The 25995-nt window shown below is 34.6% G+C and overlaps 1 protein-coding gene across 1 annotated transcript in view; it reads left to right on the top strand.

Annotated features, from left to right (window-relative positions):
• Window positions 1-3050: 3050 nt before the first annotated feature.
• Window positions 3051-25995, top strand: part of LOC124975842 (uncharacterized) — a gene marked incomplete at its 3' end in the record, with an annotated part of 36296 nt that continues 13351 nt past the window's right edge. Inside the window, exons 1-6 of the mRNA XM_047538349.1 lie at window positions 3051-3106; window positions 3202-3350; window positions 12464-12521; window positions 12618-12766; window positions 20804-20858; window positions 20957-21108. Of these exons, the coding sequence (XP_047394305.1) occupies window positions 3273-3350; window positions 12464-12521; window positions 12618-12766; window positions 20804-20858; window positions 20957-21108 (492 nt within the window). The remainder of the gene's footprint in view (window positions 3107-3201; window positions 3351-12463; window positions 12522-12617; window positions 12767-20803; window positions 20859-20956; window positions 21109-25995) is intronic.

Raw genomic sequence — 25995 nt, 5'->3', positions numbered from 1 at the left:
GTTTCCATAATTACATAAGCTGCAGTACACTTACAAGAATAAGGATCTACAAGCATTCAATACGTGTTGTAAGCCTTTATACAAACTATTACAAATATGAATGACAAAAAAGTCTGACTATTAATACCAAGACACACCTCCTTGATGCCAGAATATGGAGACAAAACTCATCCCAAAAATGTTTTGCATAGAAATTACTCCATGATAAGAGCCTGAAGGAAGATTTTTAATTTTTTCAACCTTATTTTCTGTAAGTATAAAATAAGGATCATTATCAATCATTAGATGAATGAGTTAAAGTTCATAACACTGATTCTTTGGGTGCTTTAATGGAAAGGGTTACTGCATAAGAAACTGAGAAAATAAAGGAGAGGCAAAGATATCACCAACAACTCAACCCCCTAAACCAATGCCATTACTTTGGATGATTTCCTTTTGTGGGAGACTTTTTATTTTTAGGGGTCATTTAGTGGTGGTTATTGTGTTAGGTTGTGAGGGCAGAAACTGACCCTCAGTACCTATCATTGTCAATGACAATAGATAGGTTTTACATTAATGAATCAGTCAATACCTTGGAGCTAATATGTGTTTTTTTTCCATGTTTTTATCTAGTAATACAATTTTGGAGACTCTCAAATAGCCTGGAATGTTCTTTTTAAAACATTTTAATGTAGCTTCTCAATAACAATATAGATTTTTTTGCAAAAAAAATAGTTTATTTACCAAGAATGGCGATATAAGCCAGTTTGAAAATAGCATCTATCATTTTCTGGAATTCAATTGTGATTTAGTAATTTACACCTTTTTCCCATCTGGAGATGACATGTTGTTGATTTCATGGCTGAATAACTTGAGAAGACTACTTCACTTCACTTCATTTTCAAATGGTGATTTTCAAGAATACAAGTAACAATAAATGTTGATAAGTATGTGGGAAACTTATATACTGCTGGTAGAAAACCAAATTGGTGCAACATTATGAAAGCACTATGAAGATTCCTCAGAAACCCTGGAATGGAACCAGCATTTGACCCAGTTATCCCACTACTGGGCTTATACTCACAATACTTAAAATCATCATACTAGAGTGACACAGTCACACTAATGTTTATAGTAAATCAACTCACAATAGCTAAATTATTGAATGAACTCAGGTTCCCCTCTACAGATGACTGGATAGAGAAAATATGTTTTATATAACACACACACACAAACACACACACAGTACATACATACACACAAACACACAAAGATACACGTGCATGTGCCACGGAGTATTACTCAGCTATAAAGAAGAATAGTGTTTTGGTCTTTGCTGGTAAATGGATGGAGCCTGATAATATCATTTTGTGCGAAATAAGCTAAAAGCAAAAAGCTAAAGGCCCAATGTTTTCTCTGATATGCAGATGTTAGTTCACAATAGCGGGGTAGGGAGGAAAGAATATTGTTACTTTATATTAGATAAAGAGGAGTGAAGGGACAGGAAGGGGTATGGGCCTAGGAAGCATAATAGAGTGAAACAGGCATTTTTCACCTCATGTACATATCTGACTGCATGACCTAAGTGATCCTACAATATGTAAAATCAGAAAAATGATAACTTATCCTCCATTTATGTATGATCTATTCAAATGTATGAATGCATTCTACTGTCATGTACAACTAATGAGAACAACAACAAAAAAGAACAATGTTTGACTTAGATTTAGTACGAATAGCTTTTTCAATGTTCAGATATATTCCTTTATCTCTGTGTTTTCTTATGTTTTGAATCTTTATCTTTTCAAATGCTTTTGCTGCATCTCTTGAGATATTATGTGATTCTTGTCTTTATGTGTACTGATGTGGTGAATTACATCTATTGATGTGTGTATATTGAACCAACCTTGCATCCCTGTGAAAAAGCACACTTGATCATGTTGTGCTATCATTTTAATAAGTTTTGGTATCAATTTTCCAGTAGTTTTTCAGAATTTTTGCATTCATATTCTCAGGATTTTTGGCCTCTTGTTTTTTTCCTTGGTGTGTCTTTGTTTGGTTTTCAGATCCTGGTGATACTAGGGTCACAGAATGAATTTGGAAAATTATGTTCCATTTATTTTTATACAATTATTTGAGGAGGACTGATGTTAGTTCCTCTTTGAATGTCTATTTGTACTTGGCTGAGATTCAGTTGGGTCCTGGGTTGTTCTTTGTTCGCAGGCTTTTATAGTATGTTCATTTTTTTTGCTTGATATTGATGTGTTAAAATATTCTATGTCCTCAAGGCTCAGATTAGGTGGGTAATCTTTCTCTAGAAAATTGTCAATGTCTTCATGATTTCTATTTTATTGGAGTATAAGTTTTCAAAATTGTTTCCGATTATCGTCTGAATTTCCTTTTATTGTGTGGTGATATTTCCTTTTCCTTCACAAATTGTAGGAATTTGATTTTTTCCCTTCATTCTTGGTTCATCTAGGTTAAAGTTTTATCAAGTACATGTTTGTTTTAACAACCAATTTTTAATCATTAATTGTTTTGAAACTTTCAGTTTCATTGATGTTGGCTCTGATTGTAATGATTTCCAATCTTGTTCTACTTTTAGTGTTGATTTGTTCTTTTCTTTCCAGGGCATTGAGATGTAATGTTAGGTTATTAGTTGACTTTTTATTTTTTTAATGAATGTGGTGAGTGCTATGAACTTTCCTCATAGAACCACCTTCAGAGTGTCTCATAGATTTGGATATATTTTGCCCCATCCTCATTTACATTTAAACATTTTAAACTTTCATCCCTGATTTTCTGCTATCCATTTGCCATTCAGTAGTGCAAAATTTAATCTAGAGTTGTTAGTGTAGTTTCTATGTTTTGTTATATTGTTAATTTCTAAATTATTCCATTATAATCTGATGCAGTGCAAGGTATTATTTCTAATTTTTTGTATGTACTAAGTATTGCATTGTAGACTAAGATGTGGTCTTTTGGAAAAAATGATCTGGGAGCTGCTGACAAGGAAGTGTATTTCATGATTGCTCATTATAGTTTTTATTTTTCTTTTTTCTTTCCTAGTTTGTCTGGGAAGGAAAAGGAGAAGTGTGTGAAAAGTTGCGGCAATCCAGGAATGATGGTAATCTCTTTGAAGACTCCCCATTTGTGTTGTTTATTACCTTGAAATAATAGAGAGTCTCATCTACTTTTTTTCTTTGTTTATTACCAAAAAAGTAAAATGTGACTCTGGGAACCCAAAACGTGGAACTTTGCTCGACAATATTGCTGAGAGTGAAAGAGAACATATGGTTTCAACTGGTAGTAAAAGCCATGTCAAGGAAAAGAGCTTGTGTGATGCTCCCCTGTCATCGCCTGTCTCAAAGGTAAGGTGTCTTTTAATACCTGTTTTCCAATCCTTTTTAAAATTTATTATCTCCCCCATCCTCATAATGATGGCAGTGATCCTAAAAAGAAATACGCGGCCCCTACTAGATCACAATAGAAAATAAGTGCAGCACCAAGAGAGACATGTAGAGGATGGAGATTTGTATAAGTTGGTAAGAGTAAATAATTTTTGGGTATCCTTATTGTGGAAAGAAAGAATTAGAATGAAAATTAAATGAGTAGTTAGTTGAACCTGAAGGTGAGATGGGAGGAAAGTGGGAGATATTCTTTATAAACAGCAAATGTAAATATCTAGATTGAATAAGTGAGCGAAGACAAAGGATGTAATGAAAACCCAACAAAAATAGTGGAATTAAGGATAGCAGAAGTGTGGACTCGATTCCCCTGAAAGACTCAAGATTCATTATAAGTAAGAAGTGGAAGAAAATATATTTCACCCTTCTCTTATATTTGAAGAGTTTATATATAATTCAGAGGTGGATAGGTCTGTGAGGGGAATTCTGGAATCCTTGTAAATTATCCTAGCTATGACCTTTATGTTGACACGTAAAGGAAGGGAAGGAGCCAGATTCATAAATGTGTAAGAGGAGGACTTTCTGCACAGAAAATTTGTCTTCTATCGTTTACCTCCCGTTGTAGAGTGACTGGGAAGAAGGGTGTGAGATAACATCACCAACATCATTTTATGATTATACAGTATAAAACACATAGAAATATATGCCTATACATTTTAGATACTTAATGAAAAGTTTCTTTACTTCCCTTCTCATTGATACTTGGAATACATATTATATCTTAGCACTAAGGAATTGTAGACTGAAAATGATAAGAGGGTCCAAGTTTTGTACCACAGCACATTTGTTATAAAGGATAGAAGGTTTCTCTGTGTCATACTCCTATACGTGTTCACTTAGTTTGATGAAGGTCAGTCTCAAAATATAGCCTTACCATTTCCTCTTCCTTCAGATTTTTTCCTCACCCTTCCCACTTATGGTCTTCCTACACATTTCATGATGACCATTTTCACATATGACCTGTTTACTTCTGAGTCTGGCTTATTTTGTTTAACACGATCCCATCCAGTTCCAACCATTTCCCTGTACATGGCACCATTTCTATGGCTGAATAATAATCCATTGTTTGTATGACGACTGTAATTTTTCAATACCAGTGAGCATTGGTATAACTGGGTCATGGGAAATTTTATTTTTAATTTGAAGATTAACCTCCATTCTGCTTCCTGTAGTGGAAGTAATAATATGCATTCTCAGGAAGAGTACTGATAGATTCCTATTATGGAGATCCTCATGAGTATTTATTGTGTATTCTTGAGTATTGCTTGCTGAATTGGGTAAAATGGTATCTCAATATAATTTTCATTTGCATGTCCTTTATGGCAAAAGACAGTGAATCTTTTTTCATGTAAGTGTTGACCAATTATACCTTTCCTTTAGTTAACTGTCTGTTCATTTGCCATTGATTAAAAAGGTTGTTTGTCCTTCCAGTGCTGAATTCCTTTAGTTGTTTATATATTTAGTATGCTAATCCTGTGTCAAAAATTAAGTGGCATGTATTGTCTCCTATTGTATACACTGTCTCATCACTCTTTTAGTTGTTTCCTTTGCTCTTCAGAAGGCTTTATTTTGATGCACTCCTGTTTATCTCTTTTTGCTGTTATTTCCTCAGCAGTAATATTCTTCTTCCTAAAGCCATCTTCCATGTCTATATGCTGAGATGTTTTCCCAAATCTTGCAAATAGTTGTAGGTTTCTGTTCTTATATCTAGGTTTGTTAATGCTTTTGTATTGTCTTCTTCATGTGGAGAAATAGAGATCTACTTCCATTCTTCTACATATGACATCCACTTTACCGAGACCTTTGCTTTTGCTCCTACATTGCATTAAACGTGTACATGATAGTGAGGTTCATACTGATATAATCATAAATGTATGTTTTTTTATACCATTTCAGACCCTGGTTCCTCCCATTCTTTTCCTTCACCTCTCACCCCTCACCTTCTTCTACTGTACTGATCTATCTTCCACTCATTTATTTATTTATTTTTAATTCATAGTTAATACATAAAAGGTGGATTTCCTATTATATATTTCCATACTTGAAGAGTAATACTGTCAAATTCCTTCAAATTCCCTCCCCTGCCTGAACCCTTCTCCCTCCCCATGAAGCTCTTTCCATTGTATTAATCCCCCATTGACCTTAATTATATCCATCCCTACTTTGTTGCTCTTTGTTTGCTTTAGATTCCACCTATGGGAGAAAACATTTGAAATCTCAGTTTTCTCATATGACTTATTTTATTTAGCACAATATTCTTTAGTTTTATACATTCATTGACAAATGGCATTATTTCATTTCTTAAGACAGTTACACTTCTTTCTGTTCATATACCACATTTTATAATCCATTCAATATATCGTGACTACTCTGATTTGTGTTGCTATAGATTTTGATGTAATTGTATCCCTGTTGGTCTGCTGAGTTTACAACTTGTGGATATGTACCCGGGATAGGAATTGCTAGATCACATGGTGGTTCCATTCCTAGTTTTTGAGGAATTTCCATATGAATTGCCAGAGTGGTTGCACTAATTTGTGGTCCCACCAACAATGTGTGAGTGTATCTTCCCCCCACAACCTCTCCAACATTTATTATGAATATTCTTGGTGATTTCCATTCTTTCTGTGAAGAGAAGAAAGCTCTGCAGTTTTCACTTGACTACTAGATACTTTGAACATTTTCTTCATGTATATTTGACCATGTGTGTTTCTTCTCTTGAGGTATGTCTGTCAAGTTCTTATTAATTGGATTAATTGTATTTGATGTATAGTGTTTTGAGTTCTATAAACATTCTTGTTTTTAATGCCCTCTCAGAGGAGTAGTGGACAAATATTTCCTCCTTTGTTGTGGATTCTCTATTCATGCACTTTATCACTTCCTTTGCTGCCAGCACTTATCAAAAAAAGAAGTTGGCTTTTCCCATGCATATGTTTTTGGCACATGTGTCCAAATATCAGATGAATTCCAAGCGGGTTCTTCTCTGTAACTTCCATCAATTCTGTTTTGTGTTTCTGTTTTAGTGCTGTTTTCATGCTGTTTTCCTGATGATTGCTGTGTCTTTTGCTTTGAAATTGAGTATTGTGATGCCTTCTTCTTTGCTCTTATGTCTCAGGTTTCCTTTGTGTAATTTTGGTCTGTTTTTCATCCATATGGATTTCAGAATATTTTTTCCAGTTGCGTGAATACTTCGATGGAGGTTTGATAGGGATTGCATAAAATGTGTGAACCACTTTCTGTACTTGGCTATCTTCCCCATATAAGGTTGCCTTTTAATTAATATATGAGGAGACTCTATCTTCTTTGTTTTTTTTTTCATTGTTCTGCAATTATCCTTGAATATTTGTATCACCTGCTTGGTGAGCTTTCTTCCTTTTTTTTTTTTTTCATCTATTATGAGTTGCAGTTATCTTGATTTCATTCACAGTGGGTTTCTATTAAGTTATTTAGTTGTAAATGTATCGAGTACCTTTATTTTTCTCATTTATTTTTATATGGTACTGAGAATTGAACCTGGTGCCTCACACATGCCAGGCTAGTTCTACCACTGAGCCCAAACCAGCCCTCAGTGTGATTGCTTTTTTTGTGTAGAAATATTATTGATACTTGTTGATTTTGTTTTCTGCTACTTTGCCAAATTTGTTTATTACATCGTAAAATTTTTCTGGTAGAGTCTGTAGGATCTTCCTTCAAATAGTGTCAGAAATCAGTAAATAGGGATAATTTGACTTCTTACCTTGTATATGCTTCCCTTGTGTAATTGCTCTAAAATTTTAGGCGCTATTTTGTATAGGAGAGATGATCATGCATATCTTTTACTTATTTCTGATTTTAGAGGAAATGCTGTAGACTTTTCACCATTAAGTGTGGAAATTGGGTTTGGCATACATAGCCTTTGTAATAGTATAACACGTTCCTGCTGTTTCTAGCTTCTTAAGACTTTTCTCATGGAGGAACTTTGAAATTTGTGAAATGCTTTTTATACATCGATTACGATGATCATGAGGTTTTTGTTCGTGATTCCTCTGTATTATGTACTACATCTATTAGTTTGCATGTGTTGACTTGTCCATGTAGTTTTGGAATTAAACCAGTGTTATGATGATGTATGATCATCTAAATGCGATTTTGAAATTGTTTTGAAGTATTGCATGAGCACATTTTAAAATATCTTAAGAATATTATTAAATAAGTTTCTTTCCTTGTTTTATTCTTTGGCAGTTTTGCTAAGGGTGACATTGCCTTCATATAATGCCATTTTTGTCAGTTTTCTTCCCTTTTCTAATTGCCATCTATTTTTTGAGGAACATCAGTATTAGTTCTCTGTTGAAGCTTTGACAAAATGTAGCCATGAATGTGTGTGGTACAGGGCTGTTGTTTGTAGAAAGGTTTTCATTCCTCTTTCAGTACAATGGCATGCTTTTGCTCTCTTTAAATTTCCTCTTTCCTCCTGATCAATTTTTATAGATCATATGTGTCCAGAAAATTTTCAATTTTCTTTCCATTTGCTAGATTTTATGATGTAATTTATGTCAACAGGCCTCTGGATTTCCCACTTATTGGCATTTAACTTTTCAAAATAGTCCCTGGTGATCTGGTGGATTTCAGAATCGTGTCTATTATAAGATTCACCTTTTTTTTTGCCTGTAACTTTATTCATTTGTATCTTTTCTCTCTTTTCCTTGTTTAGTTTGGTTCAAGGATTCTTAATCTTGTTTATCTTTTCAAAGACCCAACTCCTTGTTTCATTTATTGTTTGTATTATTCATTGTTTTTCTAATTCATAAATTTTGGCACAACTATTTATCCTTTCTTTGATTCTACTGGGTTTTGCATTGGATTGTTCTTGTTTCCCTGAGTCCTTGAAATTCATCTACAGGTGATTTATTTGAGTTTCTTCTGATTTATAAGTTATGTAACCATATTTATAAATTCTTTCTTAGTGGTGCTTACAATGTAAATCATAGATTCTATTTTTTTTCTCTTTTCAATTGAATCAAAGGGACTTTTAATGCTTCCCCCAATTTCTTTGATGACACATTGTTCATGCAAAAGTACATTTCTCACTGTGTAAGGGATTGTAATGTTTCTGTGTTTTTCTTGGTGTGGGTTTGAAATGGTCTTTATTGTGATTTGATAATATGCAAGGAATTACTTTCATTGCTTTTGTGTATTTGCTAAGAATAGCTTTGATGACATAATTCCAGTCTTCTGTAGAGAAAATTCTATGTAAATAATGATTATTCTACTGTTGTCCGAGGAAGTATTGCATACACATCTATCTCTACAGTCCTTTTGATCAAACGTACAGTTGAACTCCGTAGTGAATGTTGAATTTTTTTTCTGGATGCCATAGGTTTTCTTGAGAGTGGTATATTGAAGTCACTCATACTTATGGTACATGGCCTATCTGTCCCTTTACTTTTAGTACTTTTTGTTTCATTAAATGTGGGGCACTGATTTTCAAGGTGTAAATGTTTATAGTGATTAAACATTCTTTTTGGCCTATTCCTTTTACCAATAGTTATTGGTCTTCTTTGTCATCTCTGGCTATTTGTGGATTGAAGTCTACTTTGATAAACATGAGAATACCTACCATTCCTTGCTTTTGGCTTCCATTTATATGAAAAGGAAATACCATTTTCCATCCTTTCATACTGTGTGTCTCTTTGCCTGTGGTGTGTATTTCCTGCAGACAAGATACAGTTGGCTCTTGATTTTTTTCACTCACTATTTCACTTAATGCCTTTAATTGTAGAATCAAGCCCATTTACATTCAGTGTGAAGGGTAGACAGGGATGTATTTCCTCATGTCCTTTTGCTCTATTTTTAAATTCAGAGTTTCTACTTATTGAAATTTGCTTATCTAATTTAGTGATATTTATTTTTCACATGCATGTCTTATTTTCATTTTCTTTTTTTATGTAGGATCCTTTTGAAACCTTCTGCAGTCTGCCTTATTGTCTATGAATTGTTTCAGTTTACTCTTATAAAATTGATTTATGGGTGTTAATTTTGTATGCCCCTACACTGGTAAATTTTTCAGGAGTTCTAGAATTTTCTCTGGTGCATTGCTTTTAGGTCTTACAGGTGTATAATCATGTCCTCATCTAACAGACCTAGTTTTAGCTCTTCTTTCCTGTGTGTATCCCTTTTCTTGCTCTCTTTTGCCTAATAGCTCTGGCTAGGGTGACAATGGACTCTGTTGAACAGAAATGGTTAAAGGGCATCCCTATCTTGTTCCAGTTTTTTAAAGGATATTCTTTCATTTTTCTCCATTTAGGATGACCTTTGTATTAAGTTTTCAAAATGTTTATATGTTCTAGAGATTCAGGTTTCATCTGAGGTGCACGTGGTAAAGATTTTCTTTCCTTCTGTATGCTTCTCATTATTGATTGTTTCTTTTGCTGAGGAGAAGCTCTATAGTTTGAACATGTCCGATTTATTGATTCTTGATTTAACTTCTTAAACCTTTAGGGGTCTTGTGAAGGAAGTCAGATCCTAGGCCAACATGGTGAAGATTGGGCCTACTTTTCTTCTAGTAGTCGCAGGGTCTCTGTTCTAGTGTCTAAGACTTTGATCGACCCTGAGTTGAGTTTCATGAAGGGTGAGAGATAAAGGTTTAATTTCATTTTGTTACACATGGCTTTCAATTTTTTCCCAGCACCATTTGTTGAAGAGGCTATCTTTCTTCCAATGAATGTTTTTGGCACCTTTGTCTAGTATGGGATAATTTTATTTATGTGGGTTTGTTTCTGTGCCTTCTATTCTGTATCATTGGTCTATGGGCCTGTTTGGTGCCCATAACATTCTGTCTTTTTTTCTTTTTTTCCTTCACTATAGGTATAGTATAGTTTGAGTTCTGGAATTGTGCCTCTAGCTTCATTTTTAAATGGTGATTTTCAAGAATACAAGCAACAATAAATGTTGATAAGTATGTGGGAAACTTATGTATTGCTGGTGGAAAATCAAATCATGCAACATTATGGAAAACACTATGAAGATTCCTCAGAAACCTTGGAATGGAACCGGCATTAGACCTAGTTATCCTAGTACTAGGCTTATGCTCAAAGTGCTTAAAATCAGCATAGTAGAGTGACACAGTCACATTAGTGTTTATAGTACCTCAACTCACAGTAGCTAAGTTATGGAATGAACCAAGGTTCCCCCCTCTACAGATGAATGGATAGAGAAAATGAGTTTTATATCAGAGACTCATGTGCATGTGCCATGGAGTGTTACTCAGATTTAAAGAAGAATAGTGTTTTGGTCTTTGCTGGTAAATGGATGGAGCCTGATAATATCATTTTGTGTGAAATAAGCTAAAAGCAAAAAGCTAAAGGCCCAATGTTTTCTCTGATATGCAGATGTTAGTTCACAATAGCAGGGTAGAGAGGAAAGAATATTGTTACTTTATATTAGATAAAGAGGAGTGAAGGGACAGGAAGGGGTATGGGCCTAGGAAGCATAATAGAGTGAAACAGGCATTTTTTACCTCATGTATATATCTGTCTGCATGACCTAAGTGATACTACAATATGTAAAACTAGAAATATGATAACTTACCCTCCATTTATTTAGATCTATCAAAATGTATAAAGGCATTCTACTGTCATATACAACTAATGAGAACAACAACAACAAAAAGAATGATGTTGGTGTTAGATTTAGTATGAATAGCTTTTTCAATGATCAGATATAATCCTATCTCCGTGTTTTCTTATATTTTGAATCTTTATCTTTTCAAATGCTTTTGCTGCATCTAATAAGATAATCATGTGATTCTTATCTTTATGTGTATTGATGTGGTGAATTACATCTATTGATGTGTGTATGTAGAACCAACCTTCCATCCCTGTGAAAAAGCACACTTGATCATGTTGTGCTATCATTTTAATAAGTTTTGGTATCAATTTCCCAGTAGTTCATTCAGAATTTTTGAGTTCATATTCCCCGGATTTTTGTCCTGAAGTTTTTTTTTTTTGGTGTGTCTTTGTTTGGTTTTCAAATCATGGTGATACTAGGTTCACAGAATGACTTTGGAAGATTACCCTCCTTTATATTTTCAGAGTTGTTTGAGGAGGTTTGATGTTAGTTCCTCTTTGAATGTCTATTTGTACTTGGCTGGGATTCAATTGGGTCCTGGGTTGTTCTTTGTTGGCAGGCTTTTGATACTAAGTTCAATATTTTTTGCTTGATATTGATATGTTAAAATATTCTATGTCCTTAAGGCTCAGTTTAGGGTAGGTATCCTTTCTCTAGAAAATTGTCAATGTCTTCATGATTTCTAATTTATTGGAGTATAAGTTTTCAAAAATATTTCTGATTATTGTCTGAATTTTCCTGTACTCTGCGATGATATTTCATTTTCTTTCACAAAATGTAGGAATTTGATTTTTTTCCTTCATTCTTGTTTCAGCTAGGTTAAAGTTTTATCAAGTACATGTTTGTTTTAACAACCAATTTTTTATCATCAATTGTTTTGAAACTTTGTTTCACTTTCATTGAAGTTGGCTCTGACTGTAATGATTTCCAGTCCTTTTCTAATTTTAGTGTTGATTTGTTCTTCTCTTTCCAGGGCCTTGAGATGTAATGTTAGGTTATTAGTTGACTTTCTATTCTTTTAATGAATGTGGTGAGTGCTATGAAATTCCTCATACAACCACCTTCATAGTGTCTCAGAGATTTGGATATGTTTTGTCCCTATCCTCATTTACGTTTAAACATTTTAAACTTTCATCCCTGATTTTCTGCTATCCATTGGCCATTCACTAGTGCATTATTTAATCTAGAGTTGTTAGTGTAGTTTCTATGTTTTGTTATGTTGTTGATTTCTAAATCATTCCATTATAATCTGATGCAGTGCAAGGTATTATCTCTAATTTTTTGTATGTACTAAGTATTGCATTGTAGACTAAGATGTGGTCTTTTGGAAAAAATGATCTGGGAGCTGCTGACAAGGAAGTGTATTTCATGATTGCTCATTATAGTTTTTATGTTTTTTCTGTTTTTCCTAGTTTGTCTGGGAAGGAAAAGGAAAAGTGTGTGAAAAGTTGCAGCAATCCAGGAATGATGGTAATCTCTTTGAAGACTCCCCATTTGTGTTGTTTATTACCTTGAAATAATAGAGAGTCTCATCTACTTTTTTTACTTTGTTTATAACCGAAAAAGTAAAATGTGACACTAGGAACCCAAAACGTGGAACCTTGCTCGACAATATTGCTGAGAGTGAAAGAGAACATATGGTTTCAACTGGTAGTAAAAGCCATGTCAAGGAAAAGAGCTTGTGTGATGCTCCCCTGTCATCGCCTGTCCAAAAGGTAAGGTGTCTTTTAATACCTGTTTTCCATCCCTTTTTAAAATTTATTGTCTCCCCTATCCTCATAATGATGGCAGTGATCCTAAAAAGATATATGAGGCCCCTACTAGTTCACAATAGAAAATAAGTACAGCACCAAGAGAGACATATGTAGAGGATGGAGATTTCTATAAGTTGATGGGAATAAATAAATTTTGGGTATCCTTACTGTGGAAGGAATGAATTAGAGTGAAAATTAATTGAGTAGTTAGTTGAACCTGAAGGTGAGATGGGAGGAAAATAGGAAGTATTCTTTATAAAGAGGAAATGTAAATATGTAGATTGAATAAGAGTGTGAAGACAAAGGATGTAATGAAAACCCAACCAAAATAGTGGAGTTAAGGATAGCAGAAGTGTGGACTTGATTCCCCTGAAAGACTCAAGATTCATTATAAGTAAGAAGTGGAAGAAAATATACTTCTCACTTCTTTTATATTTAATGATTTTATATATAGTTCAGAGGTGGATAGGTCTGTGAGGGGAATTCTGGAATTATTGAAAATTATCCCAGCTATGAAATTAAAGTTGACCCGTAAAGGAAGAGAAGGAGCCAGATTCATAAATGTATAAGAGGAAGAACTTCTGCACACAGTGAAAATCTGTCTTCCATTGTTCACCTGACATACTGGAGTGAGTGGAAAGCAGGGTGTGAGATAACATCACCAACATCATTTTATGATTATACAGTATAAAACACATAAAAATATATGCCTACACATTTTATATACTTAATAAAAATTTCTTTACTTCCCTTCTCATTGATACTTGGAGTACATATTGTATCCTAGCACTAAGGAATTGTAGACTGAAAATAAAAAGAGGGTCAAAGTTTCGTACCACAGCACATTTGTTAAAGAGGATAGAGTGTTTCTGTGTGTCATACTCCTATTTGTGTATAACTTAGTTTGATGAATGTCAGTCTCAAAATGTAACCTTATCATTTCCTCTTCCTTCAGATTTTTTCCTCACCCTTCCCACTTATGGTCTTCCTACACATTTCATGATGACCATTTTCACATATGACCTGTTTACTTCTGAGTCTGGCTTATTTTGTTTAACACGATCCCATCCAGTTCCAACCATTTCCCTGTACATGGTACCATTTCTATGGCTGAATAATAATCCATTGTTTGTATGACGACTGTATTTTTTCAATACCAGTGAGCATTGGTATAACTGGGTCATGGGAAATTTTATTTTTAATTTGAAGATTAACCTCCATTCTGCTTCCTGTAGTGGAAGTAATAATATGCATGCTCAGGAGGAGTACTGATAGATTCCTATTATGGAGATCCTCATGAGTATTTATTGTGTATTCTTGAGTATTGCTTGCTGAATTGGGTAAGATGGAATCTCAACATAATTTTGACTTGCATGTTCCTTATGGCAAAAGATATTGAATCTTTTTTCATGTAAGAATTGACCAATTATACCTTTCCTTTAGTTAACTGTCTGTTCATTTGCCATTGGTTAAAAGGGTTGTTTGTCCTTCCAGTGCTGAATTCCTTTAGTTGTTTATATATTTAGTATGCTAATCCTGTGTCAAAACTTAACTGGCATGCATTGTCTCCCGTGGTATACACTGTCTCATCACTCTTTTAGTTGTTTCCTTTGCTCTTCAGAAGGCTTTATTTTGATGCACTCCTGTTTATCTCTTTGTGCTGTTATTTCCTCAGCAGTAATATTTTTCTTCCTAAAGCCATCTTCCATGTCTATATGCTGAGATGTTTTCCCAAATCTTGCAAATAGTTGTAGGTTTCTGTTCTTATATCTAGGTTTGTTAATGCTTTTGTATTGTCTTCTTCATGTGGAGAAATAGAGATCTACTTCCATTCTTCTACATATGACCTCCACTTTCGCTAGATCATTGCTTTTACTCCTACATTGCATTAATCCTGTACATAATAGTGAGGTTCATACTGATATAATCATTAATGTATGTTTTTTATACCATTTCAGATGCTGGTTCCCCCTGTTCCTTTCCCTAACCTCTCACCCCTCACCTTCTTCTACTATACTGACCTATCTTCCACTCATTTATTTTTAAATCATAGATATATAAGAAAGGAGGATATCCCCATTATATATTTCCATACATGAAGAATAATATTGTCAAATTCTTTCAAATTCCCTCCCCTTCCTTAATCTTCCTCCCTCCCCATGAAGCTGTTTCCATTTTATTAATCTCTCATTGACCTTAATCATATCCATCCCTAATTCATTCCTCTTTGTTTGCTTTAGCCATTGCCTATGTGAGAAAACATTTGAAATCTCAGTTTTCTCTTATACCTTATTTTTTACCATGATATTCTCCAGTCCAACCCTTCATTGGCAAATGGCATTATTTCATTTCTTAACACAGAGTTACACTTCTTTCTGTTTGTATACCTAATTTATGATCCTTTCAATATGTCTTGACTACTCTGATTTGTGTTGCTATAGACATTGATGTAATTGTATCCATGTTGGTCTGCTGAGTTTACAACTTGAGGATATGTACCTGGGATAGGAATTGCTAGATAACATGGTGGTTCCATTCCTAGTTTTTGAGGAATTTCCATATGAATTCCCAGAGTGGTTGCACTAATTTGTGGTCTCACCAAAAATATGTGAGTGTACCTTTCCCCCCATATCCTCACTAATATTTATTATGAATATTCTTGATGATTTCCATTCTTTCTGTGAAAAGAAGAAAGCTCTGCAGTTTTCAATTGCATTCCTTGACTACTAGATACTTTGAACAGTTTCTTCATGTATATTTGACTATGTGTGTTTCTTCTCTTGCGGTATGTCTGTCAAGTTCTTATTAATTGGATTAATTGTATTTGATGTTAAGTGTTTTGAGTTCTATATACATTCTTGTTATTAATGCCCTCTCAGAGGAGTAGTGGACAAATATTTCCTCCTATGTTGTGGATTCTCTATTCATGCTCTTTATCACTTCCTTTGCTGCCAGCACTTATCAAAAAAAGAAGTTGACTTTCCCATACATATGTTTTTGGCACTTGTGTCCAAATATCAGATGACTGCCAGGTGGGTTCTTCTCTGTATCTTCCATGAATTCTGTTTTGTGTTTCTGATTTAGTACTGGTATCTTGCTCTTTTCCTGATGATTGCTATGTCCTATGTTTTGAAATTGAGTATTGTGATGGCCTCTGCTTTGCTCTATGTCTCAGGTTTCCTTTGTGTATTTTTGGTCTGTTTTTCAATCCATATGGATTTCAGAATAATTTTTCCAGTTGCATGAATGATATCGTTGGAGGTTTGATAGGGATTGCATGAAATCTGTGAACCACTTTCTCTACTTGGCTATCTTCCCCATATTAAGGTAGCCTTTTCATTAATATATGAAGCCTCTCTACCTTCCTCAATTTTTTTCATCATTCTGCAATTTTTCTTAAATATTTTTGTCACCTGCTTGGATTTCTTTCGTCTTGTGTAATTTTTTTTTGCATCTATTATAAGTGTCAGTTATCCTGATTTCATTTTCAGTAGAATTGTGTTCTTTTAAAGTATTTAGTGTAAATATATTGAATACCTTTATTTTTCTTATTTATGTTTATATGGTACTGAGAATTGAATCTGGTGCCTCATACATGCCAGGCTAATGCTCTACAACTGAGCACAAACCCAGTGGGATTGCTTTTGTTGCATAGAAATATTATCGATACGTGTTGATTTTGTTTTCTGCTACTTTGCCAAATTTGTTTATCACATCTTAAAATTTTTCTTGTAGAGCCTATAGGATCTTCCTTCAAAGAGTTTCAGAAAAATCAGTAAATAGGGATAATTTGACTTCTTACCTTGTATATCCTTCCCTTGTCTAATTGCTCTGACTAACATTTCAGGTGCTATTTTGTATAGGAGAGATGAGTATGCACATTTTTACTTGTTTCTGATTTTAGAGGAAATGCTGTAGATTTTTTAACATTAAGTGTGCCCCTGGGTTTGGGTTTGGCATACATAGCCTTTGTAATACTATAACACGTTCCTGCTGTTTCTAGCTTCTTAAGACTTTTCCCATGAAGTAACATTGAATTTTGTCAAATGCTTTTTATACATCAGTTGCAATGATCATGAGGTTCTTTTTGTGATTCCTCTGTGTGATGTACTACATCTATTAGTTTGCATGTGTTGAATTTTCTTTGAATTTTTGGAATTAAACCAATTTTATGATGGTGTATGATCATTTAAATGTGATATTGAAATTATTTTCAGGTGTTGCATGAGCACATTTGAAAATATCATAAGAATATTATTACATGTTTCTTTCCTTTTTTTTTTTTTTTTTGGAAGTTTTGCTATGAGGGTGACATTGCCTTCATATAATGGCATTTTTGTCAGTTTCTCCCTGTTTCGTAATCGCCATGTATTTTTTGAGGAGCATCAGTATTAGTTTTCTTTTGAGGCTTTGGCAAAATGTAGGCATGAATGTGTGTGATCCTGGGCTGTTGTTTGTAGGAACCTTTTCATTCCTCTTTCAGTACAATGGCATGCTTTTGCTCTCTTTAAATTTCCTCTTTCCTCCTGATTCAACTTTTGTAGATCATATGTCTTTAGAAAATTTTCAATTTTCTTTCCATTTGCTAGTTTTTATGATGTAATGTATCCCAGTAGTCCTCTTAATTTCCCATTTATTGGCATTTAACTTTTCAAAATAGTCCCTGATGGTCTGCTGGATTTCAGAATGGTGTCTGTTATAAGATCCACCTTTTTCTTGTGTGTAACTTTATTAATTTGTATCTTTTCTCTCTTTTCCTTGTTTAGTTTGGTTCATGAATTCTTAATCTTGTTTATCTTTTCAAAGACCCAGTTCCTTGTTTCATTTATCATTGGTGTTAGTCATTGTTTTTCTAGTTCATAATTTTGGCACTACTATTTATCCTTTCTTTCATTCTACTGGGTTTGGCATTGGTTTGTTCTTGTTTCCCTGAGTCCTTGAAATTCATCTACAGGTGATTTATTTGAGTTTCTTCTACTTTATAAGTAAGGTAACCATATTTATAAATTTCCTTCGTAGTGCTGCTTTCATTGTATCCCATAGATTCTGGGATTTGTTTCACTTTTCAATTGATTTGAAGGGATATTTAATGCTTCCCCGAATTTCTTAGCTGACACATTTTCATGCAAAAGTGCATTTCTCACTGTCTAAGGGATTGTACTTTTTCTGTCCTGTTCTTGGTGTGGATTTGAAATGATCTTTATTGTGATCTGATATTATGCAAGGAATTACTTTAATTGTTTTTGTGTATTTGCTAAGAATAGCTTTTATGACCTAATTTTAGTCTGCTTTAGGGGAGATTCTCTGAAAATAATGATTATTCTACTGTTCTCTGAGGAAGTATTGCATAGACATCTATCTGTACAGTCCTTTTGATCAAACGTACATTTGAATTCTGTAGTGACTGTTGACTTTTTTGTCTGGATGACCTAAGGCATTGTTGAGAGTGCTATACTGAAGTCACTCATACTTATGTTACATGGCCTGTCTGTCCCTTTACTTTCAGTAGTTTTTGTTTCATTAAATGTGGGGCACTGATATTCAAGGTGTAAATGTTTACAGTGATTAAAGATTGTTTTTGGCCTATTCCTTTTACCAATAGTTACTGATATTCTTTGTCATCTCTGGCTAATTGTGGCTTAAAGTCTACTTTAATAAACGTGAGAATACCTACATCTCCTTGCTTTTGACTTCCATTTATATGAAAAGGAAATACCATTTTCCATCCTTTCATTCTGTGAGTCTCTGTGATGTGTATTTCCTGCAGACAAGATACAGTTGGCTCTTGATTTTTTTCACTCACTATTTCACTTAATGCCTTTAATTGAAGAATCAAGCCCATTACATTCAGTGTGAAGAGTAGACAGGGATGTATTTCCTCATGTCCTTTTACTTTATTTTTAAATTTAGAGTCACTACTTATTGACGTTTGCTCATCTACTTTATTGATATTTACTTTTCACATGCGTGTCTTATTTTCATCTTCATCTTTTTATGTAGGATTGTTTTGAGAACCTTCTGGTGTTCTGCCTTATTGTCCATGAATTGTTTCAGTTTACTCTTATAAAATTGATTTATGGGTGTTAATTTTGTATGCCTCTACACTGCTAAATTTGTTCAGGAGTCTTAGAATTTTCTCTGGTGCATTGCTTTTGGATCGTTCATGTATCCAATCATTTCCTCATCTAACAGACCTAGTTTTAGCTCTTCTTTCGTGTATGTATCCCTTTTCTTGCTCTACTTTACCTAATAGCTCTGGCTAGGGTGACATGGACTCAGGTGAACAGAAGTGGTTAAAGGGCATCCCTATCTTTTTCCAGTTTTTAGAAAGCATGCTTTCATTTTTTCTGCATTCTACTGGGTTTGGCATTGGTTTGTTGATATTAAGTTTTTGAGTTGTTTATATGTCCTAGACATTCAGACTTTATCTTACGTGCATGTGGTAAAGATTTTCTTTCCATTTGTAGGCTCTCTCTTCTCATTATTGATTGTTTCTTTTGCTGAGGAGAAGCTCTATAGTTTGAACATGTCCTGTTTATTGATTCTTGATTTAACTTCTTATACCTTTAGGAATCTTGTGAAGGAAGTCAGATCCTAGGCCAACATGTTGAAGATTGGGCCTACTTTTTCTTCTAGTAGTCGCAGGGTCTCTGTTCTAGTGTCTAAGACTTTGATCGACTTTGAGTTGAGTTTCATGAAGGGTGAGAGATAAAGGTTTAATTTCATTTTTTTACACATGGCTTTCAATTTTTTCCTAGTACCATTTGTTAAAGAGGCTATCTTTCCTCTAATGAATGTTTTTGGCACCTTTGTCTAGTATGGGATAATTTTATTTATGTGTGTTTGTCTCTGTGTCTTCTATTCTGTATCATGGGTCTATGGGCCTATTTGGTGCACATACCATTCTTTTTTTTTTTTTTTTTCCTTCACTATAGGTATAGTATAGTGTGAATTCCGGTACTGTTGTGCCACACGTGCTTCACTTTAAATGGCAGTTATCAAGAATACAGGCAACAATACATGTGGAGAAGGATATGGAGAATTATTGTCCTGCTGGTGGAAAAGCAAATTGGTGTAGCATTATGGAAAGTACTCTGAAGATTCCTCAGAAACCCTGAAATGGAACCAGCACTTGACCCAGTTATCCCACTCCTGGGCTTATTCTCATTGTGCTTAAAATCAGCATACTAGAGTGACACAGTCACATCAATGTTTATAGTAACTCAACTCACAATAGCTAAGTTATGGAACGAAACTAGGTGCCCCTCTACAGATGAATGGATAGAGAAATTGTGTTTTAATAACAAACACACACACACACACACATACACTACATACATACACACAAACACACAGACACACTCATGCATGTACCATGGAGTATTACTCAGCTTTAATAAGAATAGAATTTTGGGATTTGCTGGTAAATGAATGGAGCTGGAGAATATCATTTTGTGTGAAATAAGCTAAAAGCAAAAAGCCAAAGGCTTAAATTTTTCCCTGATATGCGGATGTTAATTCACAGTAGGGGGGTGGAGAGGAAAGAATATTATTACTTTATATTAGGTAAATGGGAGTGAAGGAAGAGTAAGGGGTATGGAGGTAGGAAGGAATGAATTGTTTGCTATGAAATTCCACATATAACCACCTTCAGAGTGTCTCAGAAATTTGGATATGTTTTGCCCCATCCTCATTTACATTTAAACATTTTAAACTTTCATCCCTGATTTTCTGCTAGCCATTGGCCATTTAGTAGTGCATTATTTAATCTAGAGTTGTTAGTGTAATTTCTATGTTTTATTATGTTGTTGATTTCTAAATCATTCCATTATAATCTGATGCAGTGCAAGTTATCATCTGTAATTTTTTGTATGTACTAAGTATTGCATTGTAGACTAAGATGTGGTCTTTTTGCAAAAATGATCTGGGAGCTGCTGACAAGAAAGTGTATTTCATGGTTGCTCATTAATGTTTTTATGTTTTTTCTGTCTTTCCTAGTTTGTCTTGGAAGGAAAAGAAGTGTGTGAAAAGTTGCAGCAATCCAGGAATGATGGTAATCTCTTTGAAGACTCTCCCCATTTGTGCTGTTTATTACCTTGAAATAATAGAGAGTTTCATCTACTTTTTTTACTTTGTTTATTACCGAAAAAGTAAAATGCGACCCTGGGAACCCAAAACATCAAGATTTGCTTCACAAGAATATATCTGAGAGTGAAAGAGAACATATGGTTTCAACTGGTAGTAAAAGCCATGTCAAGGAAAAGAGCTTGTGTGATGCTCCCCTGTCATCACCTCTCCCAAAGGTAAGATGTCTTTTAATACCTGTTTTCCATCCCTTTTTAAAATTTATTGTCTCCCGTATCCTCATAATGATGGTAGTGATCCTAAACAGAAATATGAGGCCCCTACTAGATCACAATAGAAAATAAATGCAGCACCAAGAGAGACATATGTAGAGGATGGAGATTTGTATAAGTTGATGGGAGTAAATAAATTTTGGGTATCCTTACTGTGGAAGGAACGAATTAGAGTGAAAATTAAATGAGTAGTTAGTTGAACCTGAAGGTGAGATGGGAGGAAAATAGGAAGTATTCTTTATAAAGAGCAAATGTAAATATGTAGATTGAATAAGAGAGTGAAGACAAAGAATGTAATGAAAACCCAACAAAAATAGTGGAGTTAAGGATAGCAGAAGTGTGGTCTCAATTCCTCTGAATGACTCAAAATTCATTATAAGTAACAAGTGGAAGAAAATATACTTCTCACCAATTTTTGTTTAAAGATTCTATATACATAGTTCAGAGGTAGATAGGTCTGTGAGGGGAATTCTGGAATCATTGAAAATTATTCCAGCTCTGACATTTAAGTTGACCCGTAAAGAAGGGAAGGAGGCAGATTCATAAATGTATAAGAGGGAGGACCTTCTGCACAGAGTGAAAATTTGTCTTCCATCATTCACCTCACATTGTGTAGTGACTGGGAAGCAGGGTGCGAGATAACATCACCAACATCATTTTATGATTATACAGTATAAAACACATAGAAATATATGCCTTTATATTTAGATAGTTAATAAAAATTTCTATGCTTCCATTCTCATTGATACTTGAAATACATATTGTATCCTAGCATTAAGTAATTGTTGACTGAAAATAATTAAGAGGGTCAAAAACGTACCAGTGCACATTTGTTATAGAGGATAGAGGGTTTCTCTGTGTCATACTCCTATACATGTGTAACTTAGTTTGATGAATGTCAATCTCAAAATATAGCCTAATCATTTTGTCTTTCTCTGATTTTTTCTTCACCCTTCCCACTTATGGTCTTCCTACACATTTCTTGATGACCATTTTCACATATGACATGTTTACTTCTGCGTCTTGCTTATTGTTTAACACAATCCCATCCAGTTCCTTCCAATTCCCTGCACATGGCACTATTTCTGCGACTCAATAAGAATCCATTGTTTGTATGCTGACTGTATTTTTTCAATACCAGTGGGCAGTGGTATAACAGGGCCATGGGAAATTTTATTTTTAATTTGAAGATTAACCTCCATTCTGCTTCCTGAAGTGGAAGTAATAATATGCATCTTCACGAAGAATACTGACAGATTCCTATTATGGAGATCCTCATCAGTGTTTATTTGTGTATTCTTGAGTATTGCTTGCTGAATTAGGTAAGAGGGAATCTGAACATAATTTTCATTTGCATGTCCCTTATGGCAAAAGATATTGACTCTTTTCATGTAAGACTTGACTGATTATACCTTTCCTTTAGTTAACTGTCTGTTCATTTGCCATTGGTTAAAAGGGTTGTTTGTCCTTCCAGTGCTGAATTCCTTTAGTTGTTTATATATTTAGTATGCTAATCCTGTGTCAAAACTTAACTGGCATGCATTGTCTCCCATAATATACACTGTCTCATCACTCTTTTAGTTGTGTCCTTTGCTCTTCAGAAGGCTTTATTTTGATGCACTCCTGTTTATCTCTTTTTGCTGTTATTTCCTCAGCAGTAATATTTTTCTTCCTAAAGCCATCTTCCATGTCTATATGCTGAGATGTTTTCCCAAATTTCCTGCAAATAGTTGTATGTTTCTGTTCTTATATCTAGGTTTGTTATCGCTTTTGTGTTGTCTTCTTAGTGTCGAGAAATAGAGATCTACTTCCATTCTTCTACATATGACATCCACTTTACCGAGACCTTTGCTTTTGCTCCTACATTGCATTAAACATGTACATAATAGTGAGGTTCATACTGATATAATCATAAATGTATGTTTTTTATACCATTTCAGACCCTGGTTCCTCCCATTCCTTTCCCTCACCTTCTTCTGCTGTACTGATCTATCTTCCACTCATTTATTTATTTTTAATTCATAGATATACATAAAAGGTGGATATCCCCATTATATATTTCCATACATGAAGAATAATAATGTCAAATTCCTTCAAATTCCCTCCCCTTCCTTAACCCTCCTCCCTCCCGATGAAGCTCTTTCCATTTTATTAATCTCCTGTGGAACTTAATCATATCCATCCCTACTTTGTTCCTCTTTGTTTGCTTTAGCTTCCGCCTATGTGAGAAAACATTTGAAATCTCAGTTTTGTCATATGACTTATTTTATTTAGTAAGATATTCTCCAGTTCTATGCATTAATTGGCAAATGGCATTATTTCATTTCTTAAGACAGACTTACATTTCTTTCTGTTTGTATACCCAGTTTATGTTCCTTTCAACATGTCTTGACCACTCTGATTTGTGTTGCTATAGACATTGATGTAACTGTATCCCTGTTGGTCTGCTGAGTTTACAACTTGTGGATATGTACCCGGGATAAGAATTGCTAGATCATATGGTGGTTCCATTTCTAGTTTTTGAGGAATTTCCATATGCCTTGCCAGAATGTTTGCACTAATATGTGGTTCCACCAACAATGTGTGAGTGTACCTTTCCCTCCACATCCTCACCTATATTTATTATGAATATTCTTGATGATTTCCATTCTTTCTGTGAAAAGAAGAAAGCTCTGCAGTTTTCACTTGCATTCCTTGACTACTAGATACTTTGAACAGTTTCTTCATGTATATTTGACCATGTGTGTTTCTTCTCTTGAGGTATGTCTGTCAAGTTCTTATTAATTGGATTAATTTTATTTGATGTTAAGTGTTTTGAGTTCTATATACATTCTTGTTTTTAATGCCCTCTCAGAGGAGTAGTGGACAAATATTTCCTCCTATGTTGTGGATTCTCTATTCATGCTCTTTATCACTTCCTTTGCTGCCAGCACTTGTCAAAAAAAGAAGTTGACTTTTCCCATACAGATGTTTTTGGCACTTGTGTCTAAATATCAGATGACTGCCAGGTGGGTTCTTCTCTGTATCTTCCATGAATTCTGTTTTGTGTTTCTGATTTAGTTCTGTTATCCTGCTGTTTTCCTGATGATTGCTGTGTCTTATGTTTTGAAATTGAGTATTGTGATGGCCTCTGCTTTGGTCTTATGTCTCAGGTTTCCTTTGTGTATTTTTGGTCTGTTTTTCATCCATATGGATTTCAGAATAATTTTTCCAGTTGCATGAATGATATTGTTAGAGGTTTGATAGGGATTGCATAAAATCTGTGAACCACTTTCTCTACTTGGCTATCTTCCCCATTTTAAGGTTGCCTTTTCATTAATATATGAGGACTCTCTATTTCCTTCAATTTTTTTTCTTCATTCTGCAATTTTTCTTGAATATTTGTATCACCCACTTGGTTTGCTTTCTTCCTGTGTTTTTTTGTTTTTTGTTTTTTGGTTTTTTTTTGGTACTTCTATTGTGAGTGGCATTTATGCTGATTTCATTCTCATTGGGATTGTATTCTTTTAAATTGTTTAGTTGTAAATGTATTGAATACCTTTGTTTTTCTCATTTATTTTTATATGGTACTGAGAATTGAACCTGGTGCCTCACACACACCAGGCTATTGCTCTACCACTGAGCCCAAACCCAACCCTCACTGGGATTGCTTGTGTTGTATAGAAATATTATTGATACTTGTTTATTTTGTTTTCTGTTACTTTGCCAAATTTGTTTATCACATCTTAAACTTCCTTCAAAGTAGGAAGCCTGTAGGATCTTCCTTCAAAGAGTGTCAAATAATCAGTAAATAGGGATAATTTGACTTCCTACCTTGTGTATCCTTCCCTTGTCTAATTGCTCTGACTAACATTTCAGGTGCTATTTTGTATAGGAGAGATGAGCATACACATGTTTTGTTTCTGATTTTAGAGGAAATGCTGTAGATTTTTCACCATAAGTGTGCCCCTGGCTTTGGTTTTGGCATACAAAGTCTTTGTAATACTATAGCAAGTTCTTGCTGTTTCTGGCTTCTTAAGACTTTTCTCATGAAGGAACTTTGTATTTTGTCACATGCTTTTTATACATCGATTGCGATGATTATGAAGTTTTTGTTTGTGATTCTCTATGTGATGTAGTACATCTATTAGTTTGCATGTGTTGACTTGTCCTTGCAGTTTTGGAATTAAACCAATTTTTATGATGGTGTATGATCCATTTAAATGCGATGTTGAAATTGCTGTCAAGTATTGCATGAGCATATTTGAAAATACCTTCTTTTTTGTTTTTTTCATGATGAGTTTTATCTGTGAATTTGGCTATGAATTCATGCTGTTGTGTCTTTAATTTCAAAATACCTACGCTTCTGTTAGCACTGTGCTTGAATTTTGATGATCATTCTGCAGCCTTCATGGTTCTCCTTCTCCTGCATTTTTACACACTAGATGCATTTCGTTGCCAGTTAGACTGGGAACCTGAGCAGTGTATGCATTCTCAAGAGCCCAGATACTGGAACAAGATTGGCCCGAATCTTGCGACTGCCTTTCACTGTGTGAACCTGGGCAAGTAGCCTGACTTCTCTGGGTCTGTGTCCTCGAGGGCATAGGGGCAACAGATGCTTCCCTCACAGGACGGCTGGGAGCAGCAGATGAGGTGCCGACCACCCAACCGGCTGGAGAGCAGGGTGCTCTTCCTCTCTGTCTGCCCGTGTTCAGGTTGTGCCCAGAACAGATGACCATCTCCACCTCCCTGCAAAGTTGCAAAGCAGATGCAGAAGGAGACCCTAGGGAAAGGCCCAACACAAGGACCCAGAGAGGCAGGGTCACAGATGACCATTGGGCCAGGGATGGAGAA

The sequence above is a fragment of the Sciurus carolinensis genome, unplaced genomic scaffold, assembly GCF_902686445.1.
Source record: "Sciurus carolinensis unplaced genomic scaffold, mSciCar1.2, whole genome shotgun sequence".
In the NCBI taxonomy this organism is placed as follows: Eukaryota; Metazoa; Chordata; class Mammalia; order Rodentia; family Sciuridae; genus Sciurus; species Sciurus carolinensis.
This window is presented reverse-complemented; position numbering and strand designations above follow the sequence as displayed.